This window comes from Candoia aspera, chromosome 14 (genome assembly GCF_035149785.1).
Source record: "Candoia aspera isolate rCanAsp1 chromosome 14, rCanAsp1.hap2, whole genome shotgun sequence".
NCBI lineage: Eukaryota > Metazoa > Chordata > Lepidosauria > Squamata > Boidae > Candoia > Candoia aspera.
This window is the reverse complement of record NC_086166.1, coordinates 6756111-6779274: the sequence shown is the minus strand read 5'-3', so window position 1 is coordinate 6779274 and position 23164 is coordinate 6756111. Positions and strand designations below refer to the sequence as shown.

The 23164-nt window shown below is 44.7% G+C and overlaps 2 protein-coding genes and 1 non-coding gene across 5 annotated transcripts in view; all 3 read left to right on the top strand.

Annotated features, from left to right (window-relative positions):
* The window catches only part of EEF2K (eukaryotic elongation factor 2 kinase), a 33082-nt gene extending 18689 nt beyond the window's left edge, over nucleotides 1-14393 (top strand). For 2 of the 3 annotated variants that reach the window (XM_063315218.1, XM_063315219.1), the window contains 13 exons: nucleotides 548-719; nucleotides 1200-1349; nucleotides 2471-2603; nucleotides 3384-3511; nucleotides 4056-4257; nucleotides 4368-4435; nucleotides 5251-5328; nucleotides 6215-6277; nucleotides 9710-9844; nucleotides 10985-11173; nucleotides 11769-11893; nucleotides 12756-12934; nucleotides 14001-14393. In XM_063315218.1, coding sequence (XP_063171288.1) covers nucleotides 548-719; nucleotides 1200-1349; nucleotides 2471-2603; nucleotides 3384-3511; nucleotides 4056-4257; nucleotides 4368-4435; nucleotides 5251-5328; nucleotides 6215-6277; nucleotides 9710-9844; nucleotides 10985-11173; nucleotides 11769-11893; nucleotides 12756-12934; nucleotides 14001-14110 — 1732 coding nt within the window. In that variant the 3' untranslated portion in view covers nucleotides 14111-14393. Of the gene's footprint in view, nucleotides 1-547; nucleotides 720-1199; nucleotides 1350-2470; nucleotides 2604-3383; nucleotides 3512-4055; nucleotides 4258-4367; nucleotides 4436-5250; nucleotides 5329-6214; nucleotides 6278-6669; nucleotides 6730-9709; nucleotides 9845-10984; nucleotides 11174-11768; nucleotides 11894-12755; nucleotides 12935-14000 lie in introns of all 3 variants that reach the window. The other variant, XM_063315217.1, reaches the window with a different exon arrangement.
* A 5667-nt stretch (nucleotides 14394-20060) lies between these two features.
* TRNAL-AAG (transfer RNA leucine (anticodon AAG)) lies at nucleotides 20061-20142 on the top strand. The gene has a single exon. It is a non-coding gene; the product is annotated as a tRNA-Leu (tRNA).
* A 220-nt stretch (nucleotides 20143-20362) lies between these two features.
* POLR3E (RNA polymerase III subunit E) overlaps nucleotides 20363-23164 on the top strand; it is a 32040-nt gene continuing 29238 nt past the window's right edge. The window contains exon 1 of the mRNA XM_063314737.1: nucleotides 20363-20505. The gene's annotated coding sequence lies outside the window, so the exon portion shown is untranslated. The remainder of the gene's footprint in view (nucleotides 20506-23164) is intronic.

Genomic DNA, 23164 nt, shown 5'->3' with positions numbered 1-23164 from the left:
CGTAACTTCGGTTGCTAAACGAGTGGTCGTAAGTCGAGCACTACTTGTACATGAAAAGTAGCCACCTTCTCACACATCAGGAAATTAGGCAATTCCTGGAGACAAAACGAACAGGGGGGATGTTCTACTTATATTGAAATCTTTTCATATACAGGGACTAATTTCTAGCACCGGTACATTAATTCGTTAACCCAGGAATTAAGGCACCAGTTTGATGATCACACCGCTTAAGGGTAGATAGCTAAGATAGGGGCAAGCTGCTTTTGAAACGTTGAAATCTGCTTTTGCCCACCCTGACCAATTAATAACGTTCAGGATTTCTAGCAGAAAGTGTTCAGCTCAGCTTGAGCCAGGAATCCCACTGGAGTTCTCCTGCATGCTAGGAAAACAACGCCTTTCTCTAAAGTAGGCCTGGATTTGCCATAGGTACAAGCTAAGGAACAATGCTGCTGGGGAGGATCCTTAAAATTGCAGCACACTCGCCGAATGTCCCCTGTTTTCACAGCATCCTGGCTTCACCAGACACCTGTTTCTCTCGCTCTTTTAGGAAAAAGCTGTCCAATTTTTTGCACATGCAGAACTGGAAAGGGGCCTTTAATTACGTGGCGAAGAGGTACATCGAGACCGTCAACAGGGACGTCTATTTCGAGGATGTGCGGCTCCAAATGGAAGCCAAGTTGTGGGGAGAAGAATATAACCGTCATAAGCCCCCCAAGCAGGTATCTTGCGCAGGGTCTTGGGGAGACCTGGTGAAGCCCAGAGGGTTTGAAGTTGTGCTGTTAAAAGCTGTGTTAACTGTAATGAGTCCACTGCATACAATTGAGTGGCTTTTAACCCAAGAGCATTGGGTGTGTTCGCTGCCTTGAGTTGGCCAAAAATATATAAAAGGCGGGTTTGTTTATATTGTGCTTCTAGGCTGCAGTTAGCCTGACAGAAGTGAGAGAGAACCCATTTCTCAGCACCTTTCCCAGCTAACCTTAACCCATCCTCCCTCCTTCCTTCCTTCCTTCCTTCCTTCCTTCCTTCCTTCCTTCCTTCCTTCCTTCCTTCCCTCCCTCCCTTCCTCCCTCCCTCCCTCCCCTTCCCCTTCCCCTTCCCCTTCCCCTTCCCCTTCCTTCTTTACCTCCCTCTTTTTCTTTACCTCCCTGTTTCCTTCTTTCTCTTTCTCCTTTTTCTCCTTCTTTTCCTTCCTTCCTTAGGTGGATATTGTCCAGACCTGCATAATTGAAATGAAGAACAGGCCAGGGCGACCTCTTTTCCACCTGGAGCATTTCATTGAGGGGAAATACATCAAATACAATTCAAACTCAGGATTCGTACGAGACGACAACATCCGTCTAACACCGCAGGTGGGACTTTCTCTGCAACTGGGTTGGCAATTTCAGTGGATTATGGAGGACCCTGAGAGCCAGTTTGGGGTAGCGGTGAAGGCACCAGGCTAGAAATGGAGAGACTGTGAGTTCTAGTCCTGCCTTGGGCACAGAAGCCAGCTGGGTGACCTTGGGCCAGTCAGACACTCTCAGCTCTCGAAAGGAGGCAATGGCAAACCACTTCATGCCAAGAAAACTGCAGAGACTTGTCCAGGCACTCGCCAGGAGTAAAAAAAAAAGGGGGGTGACCTTGGCTTTTTTTTAGCTGAAGTTTATTGGCCAAGGGGTCCAGACATGGCTTCTCCTTTCAAAACCCTGCAGTGCTCACTTATGTATGTATGTATGTATGTATGTATTTCAGAGCAAATATTTGTAGCTCAGGGTTGAACTGTGGAGTTCTTGGTGCTCCCTGAGCTTGGTGGTTTGCTGGCAGATGTTTTATCAACCGACTAGGGAACATCATCAGTGCAAGGGAGGGTGGGGTTTGCTTCCTGGGATTGCTTGTAGTGATTGCATACAGGTAGTCCTCGATTTACGAGCACAATCGGGACCAGAATTTCCATCGTAAGTCATTGCAGTCGTAAGTTCAATCACCACATGACTGGACCCGATTTTACAACCAGTTTTACAGCAGTTGTTAAGTGAATCACTGTGGTAGTTAAACGAATCACAGGTCATTAAGCAAATCCAGCTTCCCCAGTGGGCATTTTTTTTAAAAATTACTTATTTTTCAGATTTTTATCACCGCCCATCTCCCCCAAAAGGGGGACTCTGGGCAGTTTACAATAAAATAAAAATTTTGCCAGAAATCAGCAAGAAGATTGCAAAACACGATCACGTGATTGCGGGACACTGCAACTGGTTGTAAATGGAAGTTTTAGCGCCTGAAATGCGATTGTGTGACTGCAGGGGTTTGGTGCGACATTTTGTGATGCTCAGAGGTGCTTTGCAGGCCATCAAGCACCCATTCTGAGGCCATCGTAACTTTGGACCGTTGTCAAACAATGGTAAGTTGAGGACTACCTGTATAGTGACTGCACATAGAAGCAGATCTGGTTTCTCTTCTCGCTGGGCCGATTGCAACATATGCTTCCTTGCAGGCCTTTAGTCATTTCACATTTGAGCGCTCAGGACACCAGCTGATCATTGTCGACATCCAGGGAGTTGGAGATCTTTACACGGATCCTCAGATCCATACTGAGAGTGGCACAGATTTTGGAGATGGGAATCTCGGTAAAAACAGGAGTGATGGTTTTTCATTGGGGCGGCTTAACTCCGGGAGTTGGGGATTCTGTTTGGTTTGAGAAGGGGCCAGCTTCAATTCTGGAAGACTTCCACCCTTTGAAGGAATGACCTATAAACATGGGGCCACTGTGGATTTCCTTTTTCTTTTTTTCCTTTTTTTTACTTACATTAGTTTCTATTAGTTTTTTATCTTCTTTTTTAAGTTTTAATAACATTATATTTTTTAAAACAAACCCTTATAGACCTTTTGCATGAAACAGAAAAAAATGAACTTACCATTTATGGTTTTGATGATTAAACAGGATAGATTATAGAAAACAATTAAGTTATATCGTAAACCTAGATCAAGAGGTAAATTTATTGTTGTAATAACTGCTGTAAAGAAAATCAGAAGTTACTTCTTTGTATTTTCTTTCTGTCCTTCCTACCTTCCTTCCTTTTGCACTTCTAGCTCTTTCTTTGATCTCCTTTTTCCACAGCAGGCCGGCTGGGGAATTCTGGGAGTTGAAGTCCACTTTGAGTTTGAGTAACTGTGGTCTAGATTATAATGAACTTACCAAATAAAAGTAAAGAGCGATAAAGCAATTAAAAAATGATACATCTTGGCACGGTCTCCATCTTGGCACGGTCTGCCTTTTTGGAATGTGGACTGGCAGCCGATCGAATATGGATCTTGACCTGAGAAAATCATGCAGTTTCCATTTAGGACTTTGCATCTTGAAATGGTTTCTCACTGTTTCTGTGGATGGTTCTCCCCCCCACCCCCAGGTGTGCGAGGGATGGCCTTGTTCTTCCATTCTCACGCCTGCAACAGGATTTGTCAGAGTATGGGGCTGATGCCTTTTGACCTTTCCTCCAAAGAGAAGGACGCCTTGTTTCGGAGTAGCAAACTGCTTGTAAGTGTTATCTGCAAAGGAGCTTTGAGTCCAGGGAATTGCTGGGCATCATTTTGCATGGTATTTTGTAAAGATGGGCAACAATTCATGCTGTGGTGGCTTAATACAGTAGATTCCTCGGGTTTGAAGTCTGCCCATAATGGTATGTGGGAAAGACCTTGGGAGACTGGGCAAAGAGACGCTGCCTAGGGAACGGTCAGATAAGAGAGGGCACAGCCCACAGCTGGATAGTGGGCGGGGCAAGAGGCTCAGAAGGGACCCTCCCTAGTTTCTTGGGCTGTAAAGGAGACGGGGTAGAATTGTACTTTCAGACTTGCGAGATTCTGTTAATGTAGCCTTACAATAAAGTAGAATTAGCTTATCTGGTTGTGTTTCCTGATTGGTCTACCAAGTAAGGCTGACATCAATCTTGCAAGTCTGAAAATCAAATTTTGCACCGTTTGAACTCGCATTCGCAATATGACCTACCCGGTATTCAGCAGGGGAACATTTGCTCAGAGAATACTGGGTGTTCCTGATTGTGGTTTTTCTTTCCTCTGCCAAGGAATCAGCTCAGACGGTTGTGCGAGGCACAGAAGAGAAATGCGGCAATAGCCGTGTGAGAACCGTCTCTTGTGGCCGCCCCCCCCTCCTTTTCCGTCTTTCTGAAAACTCGGGGGACGAAAGCATGAGTGATATGGCATTCGACTCGCTGCCCTCTTCGCCTTCTTCAGCAACACCTCACAGCCAAAAACTGGAGGGTCTTCGTAAGTGCCAACCATTGGCAGATTTTTTTTTCCATCAGGAATGGGGGGCTGCTGGTTCTAGAAAGGGATCTTGTGCATAAAGAATGAAATCCTTCTCTGTTTTGATCTAGACTGGCCTGTATTTAATGAAGTCGACAACTTGGTTCACAAAGACCATGAAGGCCTTGACAATCAAAGGGTAAGTCCTTCTTCAAGCCCTACCTTAATTGCCTGGATTCACACATTATCCTAAACCATAAAGAGGTTGGATCTGGCTTAGCGTGATGTGTAAATCCAGGCATTGGGGCTTGCAAGCCAGGGTTTATGACTTGCTATGGTTTGTGAACCACTAAACTGTGATTTGCTCATTGAAGAGTGGTTGAAACAAGTCATGGTTGAGGGTCATGTGTGAGCCCACCTTTGGGTTGATGAAAAAAATCAACTCGTGCAAGTGTTATTTTTAACCTCCTAAGATCATCCATTGAAGCTCCTATAGTGGGGTTTCTCATCCTTGGCCGCTTGAAGATGGGTGGACTTCAAGTCCCAGAATTCCCCAGCCAGCATGGTTGGCTGGGGAATTCTGGGACTTGAAGTCCACCCATCTTCAAGCGGCCAAGGTTGAGAAACACTGTCCTATAGTGTGATAGACCTTTCTCCCCATTTGTGTGTATTCAAATATTTCTCTCATCCTCTTGAGTTTTCATTACGTCTCCTGACCAGGACCATGAGCTGGCTTGGTTGTCCCACCCAACAGAAGTGGGCAAAGGTTCTGTGGTCCTTCAGATATTACTGGGTGAGACCTCCCATCATATCTGGAAGGGCACAGGTTGGTCACCCCTATTTTAAATCCTGTTTCCTAATTTGAGCCGGAGGCTCTCAAAGCCCAAAGGGTTCAGAAAGGACCCTTCACAACTTGACAGGGGTCTTACAGAAGGACAATGTTCTGTCTATAAAATGCAGTAAGGATATCTGAGATGGAAGAACTATATTTTTCTCTCCTGTTTTTCTCCCTAGGACTCTGAAAACGGAGGTGACAGTGGATGTCCTAGTGAAAAAAGGAGTGATCAGGAAGACATGGATCACCGAGAAAAAGTAATGCCTTTTTTTCTTCATTCCATACACTGATCTCTGATTTTTTTTTTTAAATAAGTCACACTTGAATCGTTTGCAGTTTGACTGGCCTCCTGACTTGACTTGTGAGCAGAAGAAGATCATTCATTGCACACCTAGCATCACCACCACCACATTCCTGTACTGTACACTTCTATCTCCCTTGCTTGGGATGGGTGTCTAAGAAGAAAAACACATTGGCACATCAGGCCTTCTTTTCTCCCTGTAAAAATGACCCCAACATTCTTGGGGATCCTGAAGGCTAAACATTTGGGTGCTTTGATGAAAGACCAATGAAGAATTCTGCTAATGGGAAACCCGTCAACATCTTGACACCAATTGGCCGGCAGGCTTTTGATGCACTCCTTGATTTGGCCCTTGCTGGGATTCTTGGGCTGTAGGTTTAACCTTTCTTCTAAGAAATGCCATAAATCAGAGCTTTCAGATTCTTGTTTTTGGATTAACTGTTTTCAATTGAGATTGCAAGGAGGGAGGTCAGATCAGCGGCTTCCCTGGCACGGTGGAGTGTTTTCTGTTACTACAGTGTGTAATGCCACACTGTGTCGGCGAGCAATCTCCTTTCTCCTGCTTTCTCCATAAGAAGTAATATGGGACAGAGTCCATACCAGAAAAAGCAGCATTTCTGAATGCTGCGAGTGGCTTTCTAGGGCCTGGTGTAAAAATAGGGACGCAAAAATGCTTATTCCTTACAGCTTCTGTTTAGTATTTAATCTGCCTCGCCATAGAAGACATTCATCTCTCCATGACATTGGGCCAACTTTTTTTTAGAAAAGGGAGCTTTTAAAAATGCTCTTCAGCCAAACCTGAATTAAATTGTTCTTCCTTTTTTTTTCCTCCATTAACTTAGGGTCATCTTAACTGCAACCGGAGACATGAATCTGATGAAGACAGCTTGGGCAGTTCTGCACGGGTAAATAAATCAGCTGGTTTTTTCCAAAAACCGCATTGGGTTTGCGTTGTTCTGGGTGGCCTGTGTACCAAAGCTAATAAGATTTCCCTGGGTGGCTGAAAAATCTTTCCCTGTGGATTACAGGTAGTCCTTGACTTACGACCACAATTGGGACCTGAACTTCCGTTGCTGAGTGAGGTGGTTGTTAAGTGAGTCACACCCAATTTTACAACCTTTTTAGTGGTGGCCGTTAAGCAAAACATGGTCATAAGTGTGAGAACTGGTCACAAGTCACTTCTTCCAGAGCCATTGTAATTTTGAGCGGTCGCTAAATGAATGGTCGTAAGTGAAGGACTACCTGTACATCTCTTCCTTTTTCCTTCACTGTTTAATTCTTTCTCTTTTCCAACTAGAGAAATGCTGTTCTAAATAAATGGTCTGAGACCGCTAAAACGAGTCCCAGGAACAAAAGGGTGATTCTGCATGAATTCCATCCTGTGTCTGGGTTGTTTGCTTGTTTTCCTCTGCTGTTTTTTTGCTTTTTGTGAACAACTCCAGCTTGGAGCGTGCTCCACCATCGGTTGACTCCTGTGCTTTCTTATCCTTAAAGCAAAAAAAAATAATAATGGCAGACTTCCATATGAGCTTTCTGTGAAAATGTCCTTCTGCATTTGTTGATCATTTAAAAACAAAAATTGTGCATTCTGAACAAGGAGAAAGGAAAACATGGACTTGGACCCTTCGCATCTCCTACGGTGTCTGCTGGGGGTCAAAAAAGTCAAGATGGTGGACATGGCATCATAGTTCAAGCCTGTCCTTTTATACTGCAAAAGAGATAGGGGGCATGTATCAGTCTCCTGTCTGCCATCTTGCCTTTTTTGCCCCTGCCCCTACAGATGCTGCTGGCATTCTCTCTAACTTCAAGAGTCTGAAATAAATATGTTCTTGTAAAGAAGCAGGCAGAAGATAGACTCTTTCCAGTAATTCAAACTGCTTGTTATTCAACTATTTAAACAATTATAAAAGACAACTGGGAAGAGGCCTTCACAGACAAATGGCAGCTTCATTTTGTTTGGAACTTCCCATCATAATTAAATTGTTTAATGACTGCATGATCTTAATAATTGTCTGAATAACTTTTCTTGCCATGTTGCGGTTAAAAACCAGGTGAGGCCACAAAAACATACCTCTTTCCAGCTGGACCTTTATCTGAACTTTGCAAATTTTAATAGAAATGGTTTTTAAATGTTTTTAAAGTTGTAGTCCAGAGTGTACACATTAACTCCTAAATGTAAGCATGCGCTGAAATGCTTAGTTGGTTCAACCCGGAAGGTAGCATGTAGGCTGATCTTCTTTGTTTTTAGCCTGTGGCATATAAGGCAATTTTTTGAAAAGTATAGCTAGGATGCTTATGTTTGAAATAACCACAAAAGTCAGCACCTGTCTCTGTTTGAATGGTTTCACAAAAACCATTCCTGTATATTTAGCCATTCCTTGGCATTTTATGAGTGGCGGAACTGGTTCAGAAATTGCATCTAGTAAGCCACAGTTCACAGAATGGCTGGGCACCACTTTAGCTGCAAGGCAAGAAGACATAGCTATCTGCAACTCTTTAAAGCAGCTGCTTCTCTTCAGATTCACCTTCAAGTCCGAGCACCTCGCAGCCCAAGTTTGCAGGACCAGATGTGCTGGGAGCAGATTGCTTAACCTCCAAATAGAGATTTGTTTAGGGGCGCCTGCAGGGAAGCGAACAACAAAATGTGCATTGCGTTGTCACAAAGCAAACTTTGCCCCTGTTGGACATTGCTGTGATGTTCATAAATGTCATGACGTTGCAACACACATTTTGTCATTCTGATAAGAAGTTCGTGTACTGGGGATGGCCTTTTTACGGGTCCGGTGTGAAGCGCACACAATCTGTATTTATGGCTCCTTGCACTCGCTGCTGAGGTATCAATGTATGCATGTGTGTGTGTGTGACAAATTTATGTGTGAAAATTTCCAGTGATACTGTCCTGGCGTCTTGGCTGTGCAGTGCAAGGATAGTTCTATAAAGCAAGAGTTTGCATGTGGCTGCCTCCTTTGCAAGTGAGAAAATTTAGTGTACAATCTTGCCCTTGTTAACTCAAAAGCAAGCCCTGTTGAATTCAGTGCTTGTGCATAGATACGTATGTTTAGGAAGGTAGCCTTTGTATATTTTAATGAAATCCTGTTTGCACACTTTTACTTGGAAAAAGTTATAACGAGTTGCCTTACATTGAGTCACAAGATTTATCCAGGTTGGCTGTCACCAACTAAGGTCCCTGTGCTGTGCCAAGCTATGATTGATAGTTTCAATTGGATTAGGATTTACTCAATAAACACTTAAGCTCTCATGGGTTGTTTTGGCCAAGCGTAGGGGCATCTTGACCATTGTGGTTTGTGTCGAGCTGTAGAGAGTAAGGAAGATGACCTTGATGGAAGTACTGCATGCAAGAATTGTTACCTAAGAAAAAAGGGCCAAAACATTTTTTTAAGCCCTGGGAAATATTCAGAAGTGGCTCAGGCAGACACTGTCCTGATTCACTGGAATATAAGAAGAGAAGTTTGCAAGATTCTGTTACAGATGGTCCTCGCTTAACAATCATTCATTTAGTGATGTTTCGGACTTACGATGGCGCTAAAACCCGACTTGCGACTGATCCTTGCACTTGTGACCATCACGGTGTCTCGCAGTCATGTGATCGCCATTCGCAACCTTACCAGCTGGCTTCCAGCAAGCAAAATCAGTGGGGGACCATGTGATCTGCGTAATGACCATGCAGTTGACTTAACAACTACAGTGATTTGCTTAATGACCACTGCAGAAATGGTTGTAAAATTGGGTCGGATTTGCTTAATGACCACTTAGCGATCAAAATTCCTGTCCCAATTGTAGTATGTATGTATGTATGTATGTATGTATGTATGTATTTATTAGATTTTTATCACCACCCATCTCCCCCACAAAGGAGGGACTCTGGGCGGTTAAGTGTTGATAAGTGAGGACTACCTGTATTACAGCGAATCTCAATAAATATAGTTATGGTCTTCCACTGGAGTTGATTTTTGGGTGTGGTCAATTTAGTGGGGCTGACAAAAGCCCAGTTAATGGTGAATTCAGGCAGTTTGGCTTCTCCAGCAAGCAAGCCATGGCTTAGCATGATGTGAGAACGTAGTCTCTGGACGAGAAGAATTCTCTTAAGATTTGAGTCTGGAGGTTTTGTTTTTTTTAACTTACGAAGGAAGTGTCGGGGCTCAACCCTGGAACCATTTACAAGTGTTCTGCTGCTGAGCTTCAGCAGCAGGTCGTGAAGAAGCTCAGTGAGAAGAACGTAGGCGGTGAAGATCTGAAAGAGGACACCTTTTTTTTCCCCCTTGCCTCCTTTCTCGAACACTTCAGACCCAAGTTCTGATGTGCTTCCCCTCTTCCAGGTCAGCGTGGAGAAGTGGAATCTCTACAACGCCGCGCGGGTCCACGTTCACAGACCCTCCTGCGTTGCGGTGGAGGTTCAGAGACTCAATGCCCTGGAGCTAGAAAAGAAGATCGGAAAGTCCATCCTTGGGAAGGTGAGGTTATTGCAGCCTTTTATCCTGGCAATCTTTTACCGTCTGAGCAGATGGCTAGCTCCCTGACCCGAAGGAATAAGTTTCATACGGATTGCTCCAAATTTATTGCCCAGCGTTGATTGTTACAGGGATATTCTTTGTTTAGGAGAAGAACAGAAAATTAATTTCATGAATTAACTTGCCCACTTTGGGGGTGACCCTCTTTTGTTCAGTTAATGGCCAATTTCAAGGAGGGAAAATTTAGATCGCAGAAAAAGCATTCACCAGCTTGGCATCATGGCAGCCGGGAGGGGATTTAGACCTTCCAAAATGTGAAACTGAAACCATAGTTGGCCATCAATTAATGTTTTTTTTCTTTCTCTTTTTCCCCAAATTAATTGTTTTATTATAGAATACAAAAAATACACTGTTGAACGCAAATAAAAACCATGGCGGTGTCTATAGAATAGAAGCTGGAAGCTGTGAACCCTGTGATGCTTAATGTGAATCCAGCCTTTCCATTTATATCAGTGTTAACCGTGATTCCTAATATTTTATTCGTTTATTTGATTTATGTAGCCGCTTGTCTCACTTTTAAGTGACTCTAGGTGGCTTACGATAAAATAAATTGAATACATAAAATGCAACAATATAAAAAATAAAAATAAAACACACAGCAGCTGGGCATCATACAACCAATAGATGTATGAACATACTGTAAAGTTACTGAAATGGTACGGTCAATGTTTAATACGACATTGATAAGCTGCAAAATGCAATGAATTATTTTGTAATAGGAAAAAAGTTGCTATTGTTGAACTGAAAGCAAGGGGATTTTTTGCCCTCACCTCTTTGCTGTGCTTTCGTCAGCCTTACGAGGTGGACCAAACAGGAAACACGACCAGAGGAGCTACTGCTACTTCATTGTAAGGCTACATTAACAGAATCTTGCAAGTCTGAAAGTACAAATCTCCTGCCATCTCCTTTACAGCCCAAGAAGCTAGGGAGGGTCCATTTTGAGCCTCTTTCTCCACCCATTATGCAGCTGTGGACTCTGCCCTCTCTTATCTGACTGTTCCCTAGGTAGCATCTCTTCGCCCCGTCTCCCAAGGTCTTTCCCACATACCATTACAGCTTTTTTTTTCTCCCCCCTCTCAATAGGTTCATCTGGCCATGGTTCGTTATCATGAAGCTGGCCGATTTTGCGAAAAAGACCAGAAGTGGGATGAAGATTCAGCTCTGTTTCATCTGGAGCATGCAGCTGAGTGTGGAGAGCTGGAAGCCATTGTAGGGCTGGGCCTCATGTATTCTCAGCTACCTCATCACATACTTTCAGAGGTCACAATACAGGTAAGTAAACAAGGTAATGTCCCTGCACAGTTTGGGACTTGATACTCTATTTGTGTTCTTTTCAAGAAAGTGGAGAAAATTTATCCATTTTCAGCGGCATACGCTGGAAGATATTCTTGTCTACACCTACAAAAGTGGATGGTGCATAAGAGCAATATGTATTTTGCAAATGTCTCTAAACCACTGTTTCTCAACCTCAGCCACTTTAAGATGTATGGACTTCAACTCCCAGAATTCCCCAGCCAGCACGCTGAGACTTGAAGTCCAGTCTTCAGTTGAAGAATTCTGGGGGCTGAAGTCCAAACATGTCAAAGCAGCTGTGGTTGAGAAACACTGCTCGAAACAAACCCCAGATCGATAGCATGAATGATAGATTCTAGTCTGAACTGCATAACGGGTGGAAATTAAGATATGCAAAATCGGTGACGAATCATGGGATAGCTGAGGCTCTCTTGACTGTATGGAATGGGATGCCCGTCAGAGCTGTAATCAGGCCATATTTTCTTACTGCCTTTTAGAGGAGTTAGGTTGCAAAGATACAGGCTTGTTATTCCTTCTTTTTTTGTTCTACTCATTTCCATCTTTTTTTCTGTAGGACACAAAGCAAAACAGAACTAAGGGCTTTGACTATTTGTGCCAAGCAGCAGAAGCTGGAGACCGGCCTTCCATGATTCTTGTTGCGAGAGCTTACGACGCAGGCGTGAACCTGGCACCAGACAGGTACTCTTGTGCCGTTAAAGAGGAGAGTGGACCATCCATACATGGGGCATGGGGCTTGCATCCTGAGACATTTGACCCATGACAAGAGCAAACCATGGACATCATGGAGGAGTTCTTGAACTTTTGGAATGGCATACGCATCAGCACTCTTAATAGGCCGTGTTTTCCTGATGCTCCTTGTAGAAATTGAGTTATTTTTTAATTAGAGCACATGCTACAAAGACATCATTCCTGTTAAGTATTTTGTTGTCTCTTCAAAGACGTTTTTGGAGGGTTGAGGGCTTTCTTTCCTGTGTTGAGGATCTGGTTCCTGCTGGAATAGTCTCTGGGCACCAGAATGAAAAATGCCATGTTCTCCCCTTCGACCACCATAGTTTCTTTCTCTCTAGCTGTGTTTGTGCAGTATTCTTATCTGGGGTTCGCTGATCCATGATTTATGGATTTCAGTTGGTTTTTAGGTAATTCTGCCTGTTTTGTAATCAGTACCAATGGATGCAAGATTCTGTTAGTATATCTTTAGAATGAAAGTAATACTGACCTGCATGACGTTGGCTTTCTAGCCTGGTCTTCCTTGAAAGGCTGACATCAATCTCGCAAGTCTGAATGTGCTCCCACCTCCCTCCCTCCCTCTGTCTTTGTGAGAACTAGGGAGGGTCTTACCCGAGATGTTTTCTCAGGTTACATTCCTGCCCCAGACGCAGTCCAGTTTTATCTGACCGTTGTCTTGGTTGATCCTCCTCCTATCCCTCAAGGCCATTCCTTCTGCCCACTACAGTTTGTTCATGCTGTAAAAACACACTCAATCCATCAGTCACGCCCCTGGAGTTTTTCACGTTGGGTTTTGTTACTTTTAATTCCGCAGAGAGCAGGATTGGAAAGAAGCCTTGTACTGGTACGACAAAGCTTTGAACATGACCGATTATGACGAAGGGGGCGAGTATGACGGCACTCAAGATGAGCCTCGCTATCTCCTCCTTGCAAAAGAGGCAGAGATGCTGATGACGGGAGGGTTTAATTTGGACAAGGATCCGCAGAGATCAGGTAAGAGGCTGGCTTGTTCTCGGCTTGCCCTTGGCAATTCCGTCCTCTTAAATTCTTAGCTATGTGGCTGTAATGGAAGGTGAGAATGAACTTGGAAGACAGGGGAAGAGATGCTGCCTAGGGAGCGATCAGATAAAAGGGAGAGGAGCCCACAATTGAGTAACGGGAAGAGAAAGAAAGAAACGATCTGCAGTTGGTAAAAAGGGATGGCGGGAGATTTGTACTTTCAGACTTGCAAGGTTCCGTAAACGTAGCCTAACAATTTAAAGTGGAAGTAGCTCATGTGGTCATTTTTCCTGTCTGGATTACTTGGGAGGGCTGACAATGGCCAATTGGGGTCCAGGGATCCCAAGACACAGATCTTTGATAAGTAAGTTCATTGCAAGAACTAGGAAAGCTATCAAAAAAAGATTCCAAAGGCTGCCAGGTATGAAACGCAAGCCCTATTTATACTGTCATCGAGTCTTAGGCGTCTCTCACCGTCATTGCTGTCTTTCACTGGAAGCCGCCTGTGCCTGGAGCAGGAAAAAGGGTTTTCAGCTGTCCCTTGTTACTGCAATGGGCTAGCCTAGTCTCAGGCTGTTTGGTGAGAAGAACACAGCCCCACAAGTCACCTTGTTACAGATTAAACCCATTTTCTGGGTTTGCTCCATAGACTGAACCACGAACCTACCCCATTGCCTGGTTCACACAACACCGTAAGCCACAAAAAAACCTAACCAGATCTGCTGTACTATTAGATTTGGAACTCTTGTAGGGGAAGTAGGGTGTGTTCAAGGAGCCCAAGGGTTGGACTTCAAGGTGTGTTCAAGGAGCCCAAGGGTTGGACTTCAAGGTGTGTTCAAGGAGCCCAAGGGTTGGACTTCAAGGTGTGTTCAAGGAGCCCAAGGGTTGGACTTCAAGGTGTGTTCAAGGAGCCCAAGGGTTGGACTTCAACTCACATCAGCTCCAGCTCCACCAGCTGAGCCTGCTGGGAACTGAAGTCAGCACCTCTTCAGGAGACCAGGTTGATCAAGGTGAAGCTGGATTTGGCTTTTACCTGTAATTCTCTCTCCCATTTACCCAGGAGATCTTTACACTGAAGCCGCTGAGGCCGCTATGCAAGCCATGAAGGGGAGGCTTGCTAACCAGTACTATCAGAAAGCAGAAGAAGTTTGGGCCATGATGGAGGAGTGAAAAATGGCAAAAGACGCTTTTTCCTTGTGTATATATCAAGACCGAGAGCCTTTTTTAATTTAAAAAGAAGAAAAAAGTATATTTTATTCAGAAGCTGGCTGGGGAAGCAGGGGAGAAACACGTGGGGTTTTTTTAATGTCCCGTGGGTGGATCTTCTGTTTAAATAAGAACTTTTTTTAATTTCTCACTCGGTTTAGACTCAGACCCGTATTTGTGGTAGACCTGAGTCCTGCGGTTCTGATTCCTCTTGATCTTTTTTTTGTACAATTGTCCAAGCTGGAAACATTTTTGTGTGTGTGTGTTTTTAAATTTGGAAAAAGTCAAAGCTCCTTGCCGTCTGCATTACAGCTTTACCATAGGTGTCGTAGAAGGTTCATTCATGTACGTCTCTTACTTGGCTGTTGGCCTCACTCACAAAAATCTGCAATTATTTTTTTTTGTGTAGGTGGGATATATTTTGTTCTGGGTGTTTATTTGCTTACGATTCAGAATGGATCCTCCCAAATTATTGAATGTTAAGATAGCAAGGAGAGCCAGTTTGGTGTCGTGGTGAAGGCACCAGGCTAGAAATTGGGAGGCCGTGAGTTCTAGTGCTGCCTTGGGCACAAAGCGAGCAGGGCGACCTTGGGCCAGCCACTTTCTCTCAGCCCTGGGAAGGAGGCAATGGCAAACCACTTCTGAAAAGCTGCCTAGAAAACTGCAGGGACTTGTCTGGGCAGTCTCTGAGAATCGGACACAATTGAACGGGTTAAAAGAAAAAAGATAGCAAGGGGGGACAGTCTAAATATCAGAAACTTTTTTTTCTAGGCCGACTTTTTAAATAGCAAAAATCTTTCTCTGTAATAGCTTCAGATGGCTGATCGCTTTATGCCCCAGCCTATATTTTTACTCTGACACCCATTCTGTGAAGGAGGCTTAGCTGAAGCCATCACCCACCCCAGATGAGCTTCATGGCTTAATGGGGATTTAAAATTGAATTGGTTCAGAGTCTCTGATTAATGGACTTCATTGCTAGTTCCTGTAATGCATAGCAGCAGCTGCTGCTGTTGTATTTTGATTTACGGTCAGTGAGCCATCAGTACAGCAAGGGCCAGTGCAACAAAAACAATCTTCGAAAATTAAATAACAGTCAAATCAAGAACAAAAATAAAACTGCAGAATCCCTAAAGGAGAAGCAGAAAATTACATTATAATAGTCCCTGTAATCTGGGACGTTGATTCTATTCTTTTTCTTGAGAGCCACTGACCTGAGCCAGAATCAGGAGATGCAGTTCATTATCTAGGTCCTACAAATGGTGGTGCATTTCAACGTCTAGACCAGAGTTTCTCAGCCTTGGCAATTTTAAGACGTGTAGACTTCAACTCCCAGAATTCCCCAGACAGCATGGCTCGCTGGGGAATTCTGGGAATTGAAGTCCACGTGTCTTAAAGTTGCCAAGGTTGAGAAATACGGATCTAGAAGTTACTAAAACAGCTTTGATTATTTATGCATCTCATTCTAAAACTGGTCTGCTGAACAGAACAGTTCCTAACCAAACATGGGTGCACCCATTTTACAGATGAATACCAAGGCTGAGAGAAAAGCATTCAGCAGCAGGCAAGCCTGGCAAAGGTGGGAAATCCATGGCGATCTACTGCAAATTCCCCAGGAAATCTGCTGGTCAATCCTGAATGACCTTCTCCCAGTCCCTGATCTAACCAGATTTGTCCCTTTTTAAGCAACTAGCTGCTAATTCAAGACGCGGTGAGTTTTGCAGCTAAATCTGTTCTCCCATTTCTTCCCCCTAAATAAGTGAAGAGGTGATTCTTCCCTACTGCCTACCAAGCAATGTGTGAAAATTCAGGTCTAATATTGTGGCACAGGGCACAGCTCTCTCGGAGAATTGTAACCTTTTAGGGAAATTAGTCCTAAAGTGTTGCATCACCCTCCATGCCCAGAGGTGGCAGGAGCTTTTTTTAGTGATTAAAAAATATATATGATCCTTGAAACCAATACGATGCTTTGCTTATCCCAAGTGGATACGAACTGATGTATGAACGGAAACAAATTCAGCTGTAGACATCTGTTGTTTTTTTTAAGTATAGTGGTCACATTGATCTTTTCCTGGATGATGATGTGTTCCCCAACTGCAGCTTTACGACTATTTGCTTGAGTGCAGTTTCATAGTGATCTTCTTGATCGTCAGTTTTGATGATCAAGCTGGAATTCAGATCAGATGAAGCTCGTGTTTCCAAATAAATCTTCGATACAGTCCTGGAATTAATTTTGCAAAGGGCGGTATGGACGTACTTGTAATAAGTAAGAATGCTTTTGCAGAGCAAGGCTGGTGGAAATGAAGAATGGACGTATCCAGAGGCATCCGAGGAGGTCAGATGAAAAAAGCAGTGTTGCACTATTGTGATACAAGCATTGTGTGCGTTCCATGCACGTACAAGAAAGGCAGAACTTGTGATGGTAGGGTGCTTCGGCCTTTTTGAGGAAGCATCAGATCCTGCAGGTGCCTCAAATTCTTCTAAGGCAATGCTTTTCTGTATTTAACTGGAAGTGACCTTTAAGTGGAAGCTCAGCCTGAGATTTAATAAGTGCTAGACTATCCAACGATAGTCGTCTTCGAACCCAAAATCTTCCTATAGGATTTCCTTGAGCATCAACATTTTTGCCATGTTCCACTTCTTACTTGGAAGCATTGCCACCTTAAGAATGATTTGGCTGCTCTTCTGACAGATGACAGGTGTATGGTTAAGTAAAGGTTTCCTTTTATTTTGTGTATATGCCTACTCTGCAACATAAAAGCAGGAATTAAATCTGTAAACCCCACTGCCCTGCAGAGAACAACAAGGAACAGTTCAAGTCAACTTATTGTTATGCCACCAACTGTATTGAATAAGTTATAATAAAACAGTCAGTGAACAGGAAGCTTTTGATTCAGGGTACAGTAGTCCTTAAAAGCAACAACAGTGCTTTGGGCATACTTTCAACAGGTGCACTCATTTTTTAAAAAATCTGTAACGTAAAGCTGATAACATAAAATTCAACAGCTTAATGATGTCACTGTATATATGTCTAGGCCTTCATGTAACTGCTAAGTACAATGCATAAAAATGGGCAATTTTAGAGAAAAATGTTTATTTGGAAATGTTGAGGTTGCAGTTTTACTTCCCTTTACTTGAAAATAAGTTCTACTGAAGTCAGCAGAGTTCAGGAACACCTAAGGTTGCACAGAATAGAGTTTGCAATCTTTGGACAGCATTCTGCAAGATTGTAGGACTTCTGCTTGTTCGTCTATGCAATTAATTGTTAACGTGTGCTTGTGAAACAGGATCATTTTATCCGCTCCTGTGAATGATTGCTAGGGAATGTCCCTAGCCACATTCACATGGCCAAGTTCTTGGAAAGCAGCAGATAAGGTGTTTAACTTACATCTGAACTCCCACATTTCAGCACTGGACATGGGAGCTCTGAAGGAATGATTTCTCTCAAAACATTCCCTGCAGATAGGTGAATCATCGTCAGCCAGAACCCAAGAGTTCAAAGCTTTCTCTGCAGGGTCTTGATTCCTACCTGCAAAAACTTTTCTGGTTTGGCCTTGAGATTCTGTATGTGATCCTTAACTCTGGATCCAAGATTGTAGAGGCCACATTTCATTTGCTAAATGGAAGAAGATGGATTTCTGTTTTTCACCTTCCAATCTCATACAGACGGGGACCTGGAATCTACCAGCGGCATGACAAATGGCGAAGGATGGAGTTAGCATTTTCTGAAAAACCACAGCTTCCCTGTCTGCTCTAAAGGATTGTAGTATTTTGCCTTTAAATCAGATGGTCAATTAATTCCATTTCCTTTTGCACCCTGCCTTATATGCATGCTTCTACTACCTCTCTGCCCAGCAAAAACATGGCAGATCTCATCAAGAGCATCCTGTAGACTCGTCCTGGATTTTATTTACAAGCTTCTGCTATTTTCATTTGCTTTACAGATTGACGAATCTTCTAAAACAGCGATGAATTTAATGTTTTGAGCAGTGCTATGGGCTGGGCCTCTGGGGTATAATGTTTTGGTAAGAGATGCTACCAAACATTGGTTGTGGCTAACAAGCTTTTGGAGCTAGTGCACTCATGGAAGATTGAGCTGGTTGCAAAGAGTTTTAAAGGAACTCAAGGTCCTGTCTTATGTTTACATTGCCCTGCAAAAAAAAAAAAGGCAGAAAAATGCTGTGATACGTTTTCAATAAACTTCCTCAAGGATGAACCTTGGTCTAGTCTGCATGTTTATTTGGGTATCTTCATGGATTTATTTATGTTCTTGAATATATTTGTGGTTGGATAATAGGAGTTTGGGAAACTTGGGATTTTATGGCAGAAGTTCTCAGACTTTGCGGTCTTGGGGCCTCTTCAAATGATAAAACAGTCTGTTTTTCCCTTTCCTTCCCAAATAAAATCAATTATTTCCTGTGATCCTTGCTGGGGAAGAAATGGACATTTTTAGTAATGTATTTTAATATATAGATTGTGGGAATTCACAGCCACTGTGGTTTTAGAAAATTCTGGGACTCTCCCTCCCTCCCTCTCAGCTGCTTGGGGGGACCCTAAGTTTGAGGGGCTTCCAGAAAAAAATAGTATTGGGGATCTCAACTAATTGATTACGTGCCATCAAGTCAGAGACAACCCTTAGTGACCACATAAATTTTCTCCAGGATCTCTCAGCTCTTCCAGTGGTGCACACATCACCTCCACCCCTTGCTGCTGGTCGTCCTCTTCTCTTTCCTTCCCCCTTTCACACCATCAGAGCCTTCTCCAGAGAGCTGGGTCTTCCCATGATGTGTCCCAAGTTGGATGATTTGAGCCTGGTCCTTTGTGCCTCGAGTGAGAACTTGGGTTTTATTTGTTCAATGATCCATCGGTTTGTTCTCTTGGCTGTCCACAGTATTGTCAGGAGTCTTCTCCAGCACCAAAGTTCAAAAGCATCAATACCCTTCCTATCAAAATCCCTCAAGCTTTTTTTTTTCACCTCTGAAAAAATGAAACTGTCCCATCAGAGTGAAGAAGCAGAAGTAGGTAAGAGTGGCTACATCTACTTGCAATGAAAGTGCCAGCCCTTTTTATGTGCAGGGGCATGCATATAAAAAGGCCAGGCCTTTGATCATATGATTGTGGCCACCATCCTGACCGTTTTGAACCCCCCCCTGTGCAGACACCCCTGAACAGAAAAAAACGTGCCACTAAATCAGAGTAGATTTGAGCCAATGTCTTCATACTCCAGTGCCTAGAGTGGCCAACCGCAGGCCAGTGGAAGCAACCAGATAGGAAGTTGCTCCTCTGCAACTAGCATTTATGGGTACACTGCTCCTGACCAGGGAGGCTCAACGCAGCTCTCTTGGGCAAACAGCCCTCATCTTAAGCCTGCCTTCTCTAGCCATCCCTATGTGGTGTTATTGAATAGATCGCGCTGAGTTTGCAAACAAACCTCCGACCGGATTCCTCCGGCACCAGCAGGAGCTTGGCTTAAACCTCCCGTTCCGATCAGAAGAACCGGGCCTGGACGGAGCACGTGACGCCATCCGCCGACGTCACAATGGCCTTTGGAACGCGGCGGGGAAAGCGGAAGCGTCGCGTTCTGTCGCGCCTTTGATCTCCGCTGTTCTGAGCCGCTGATACGTTTCTCCCCCCGCTTCGGGCCAGTTCCTCCCCGAATATTAAGAAAAATAAAATTCGCCCTGGGATCATCCGTCGCTTCCCGGGCAGAGCCCGCGTAAGACCTGTTTCAGCACCACTGTACTCTTTTTTTTTCATGGGGGGGCGAAAAGGCGCATGTCTGACTTGGAAAAATGAACTTCGGGGGGAGATGGGCGGCAACAGAAAGTTGAATGATAAATAAATAAATAAATAAATAAATAAATATACATACTTTTGCAGGGATGAATAAACGCCGCAGCCATCTTTTTCTCACGCAGGTAGCGTGGCCGAGCGGTCTAAGGCGCTGGATTAAGGCTCCAGTCTCTTCGGGGGCGTGGGTTCGAATCCCACCGCTGCCAGTACATTTTGTCCCCTTTTAAAAAAGGGGTCTTTGCAAACCCACGCGCAGCGCTAGACATATATATGCATGCGTGCACACACATCTAGATCGATATATATATAAAAAACACGCGAACCAACACTCACACGGGAGAAAGGCAGGTCTGCAGCGCCCCCTGGTGCTCGCTTCCCCCCTTCCCGGGCGAGCATTATGGGTACAAGAGGCGGCACCCAGCCTCCCCACGTGCTTGGAGGAGTTTCCCCCAACATGGCTGCGAGCTGACATCCGGGTTTGCGGGCACGTTGCGTCCAGTTCGGAAAGGGGGGAGACCGAAGCAGCAGCCCCCCCGCGCAGCGAGGGGTTCATGGTTGGAGCAAAAGCGGTAGGCGCCCTTTGCTTTTCCTTTGATCTCCCCCCCGCCCCCGCTCTGGAGGTTGGTAGATTTGCAAGGCCCGGCCGGGTTGGGTGGTGGGGGCACGATGCCCCCTTCGGATTGCAGAGGCGAAGGGCCCGAGCTGGGGGGGGAGCGCCCACCCTCTCCCATCCCTGGGTCGATCAGCCCCCCCCCCCCCGGAAGAGCGAGCAAGTCAGGCTTCTCAAGGGAGCCTCCTCCGAACCTTGCAACGTCCGGATTGCAGATTTGCTTGCGCGGTTGCATCAGCCGGAGTCCCCTGGCCTTAACCCGGATTCTTAAAGCCCTGTTTAGGCTGAGTTGAGACGCCCTGGCATCCCACCGTGATGAAACGGCAGCAGGGCTGGGAACATCACCCCATGGACCGGCTGCTTGCGTTGCATTCGTCAGGCAGAGCTTGGTTAGTCAGCTGGGGGGAAATCCTCATTTTTACAGGAAGGGGCGTGTGCGTGAGTGTGACCCAAGCGGGGGTCTTACTGGCATTAGCTGCCAGCACTTTTTTTTTTAAAAAAAGAGCGAAAGCCACTGCTGAACCGTGAGTTAAGCTGAATAATCGGATTTTTCCCCTCTCCGTAGCTGTGAGTTTGGCTCAGGAGAGGCATCTCGGAAATAAGAAAAAGGATTTGGTGGCGCCTCCTGGGGGAAGGACCCTTGGAGAGATGAGTTGGGGTGTTTTGATGTCCTGCCTTTTAGGGAGAAGGGCCATGCCCCCTCCTGGGGTTTCCGGGGGGCGGATGAATTGCTGGTGGGCCGGGAGTGGTCAGTGGGTTCTTGAGATTCATCAGCTGGGCAACTCGGTTGGTCCTGGGTTGTCCCTGGGGATCTGAGACGGCTGTGGCCTCTGAGTGCTCAGAAATGGATTAAGAAGGGAATGGATCACTACTTCCTAAGCTTGGTTTGCAACCTTGAGCAGAGAGAGAATTGGGGAAAATGGGGAATGAAAAAAGGCTACCCCGGACAAGAAAAAACTATAGTGGTTGTCTGAATCAAACATAGCTGAAAAACCCAGCAAACGAAAATGTGTATGATCGGTGTAAATAGAGCAGTATTTCTCAACTTCGTCCACTTGAAGACATGTGGACTTCAACTCCCAGAAGTTGGCTGGGGAATTCTGGGAGTTGGAGTCCACACGTCTTCAAGTGGACGAAGTTGAGAAACACTGCCATAGAGCAAGGTAACATGTCTTGTTTTTAAGGCTTGGAGATTTTCCAAAAAATAGATACCAAGCTCATATCCTGGGTCACCCCTAAAATCAGGAGAGTCTTTCTGGTTATGTTGGGGTTATTCTCTTTGCTGCACCCCGAATTCCATAATGCCAGAGTTCCTCATAAACTGACATATTCCATAGTTTTGGAGTATAAGCCAGTGTCCCATTGAGATCCTTCAATATAACTCTTCCCCTAGTAATGTTAATGTTGGTGTCCCTTTGAAACCCAAACCAAGCTGTAATAGCACAAGGCCTAACCACGACTTTTGAATTTCTTGTCCTGTATATTATACTAAAGGCACAGAAAGTGAGGCCTGCAAAAATGGGACAACTGGGACCCAGTATATGCCAAAAAGTTAGCACAGAGTGCAAGAAAATTGTTTTAGGCCCCCACTGGCTTGATTCTTCTTCTTCCTAGCATTTTCCCGCTATTGCGGGATCCTGAAACGCCACTTTGCTCGATCTTCAGGGCGCAAACCCTCGATTTGCATGTCCTTTTTGATGGGGTCTTGCCACCTCTGTCTCGGTCGCCCACGTGGCCGCCAGCCATCGATTTTGAGATGGTAAACTATTTTGGCAACAGTGGAAGGTTCCGCTCTAATGACATGTCCATACCAACGAAGCCGGCTTTCTCTCACCTTCTCTGTAATTAATGACATGCCTAGTTGTTGTTGGGTGGCATCGTTTGTGACGTGATCAAGCAGGGAGATGCCCGATATCCAACAGAGCATACGCATTTCCATAACATGGAGGTGGCTCTCTATCCCCTTTGTTGCTGCCCAACACTCGGTTCCATACAGTGCCACGGGGCCAACCATCGTCTTATAGATCTTAGATTTGAGACGGGTTGGTATTTGTTTGTCGCAAAGCACACCGGTGAGTTCTTGCCAGCGCAGCCAGGCCACATTCACCCTCGCTCACACATCACCACTGATGCCACCGTTACCTTGGAGATGGGAGCCAAGGTACCAAAAGGTATCCACCTTCTTTAAATTTTCTCCGTTTATTTGGAGTGTCCCATGGGTGGTTACAGTCTCTGGGTTTTCAGTTTTCTTTATGTTCCAGCGGAGTCCAAAGTGGCTTGATTGGAACTGAAATAAACTGGTATATTTCCCTACCTTCTAAGTTCAAGCCTCTGGTCTTCACACAAGCTTTGGGCGGATGGATATTTTGCTGCAATTAACTTTGTTGGCTTTGTACTTGGTTTGAGATGCTGTGTAAACCAGTTATTGTGGCTTAACACTGTATGTCAGGAATTGAAAGGGAGTCTTTTAGCCCTGACACCCGTTCTTAACCTGAGCCATAAGCCACTTGTGGCTTGTTCAACCAATGATGGTTAAAGTCATCATGGGTTAGCGTTTCCAAATCAGAACAGATGTTTAGTAATGTAGGTAAAATTTATTGGAGTTTATAATCTCAGTC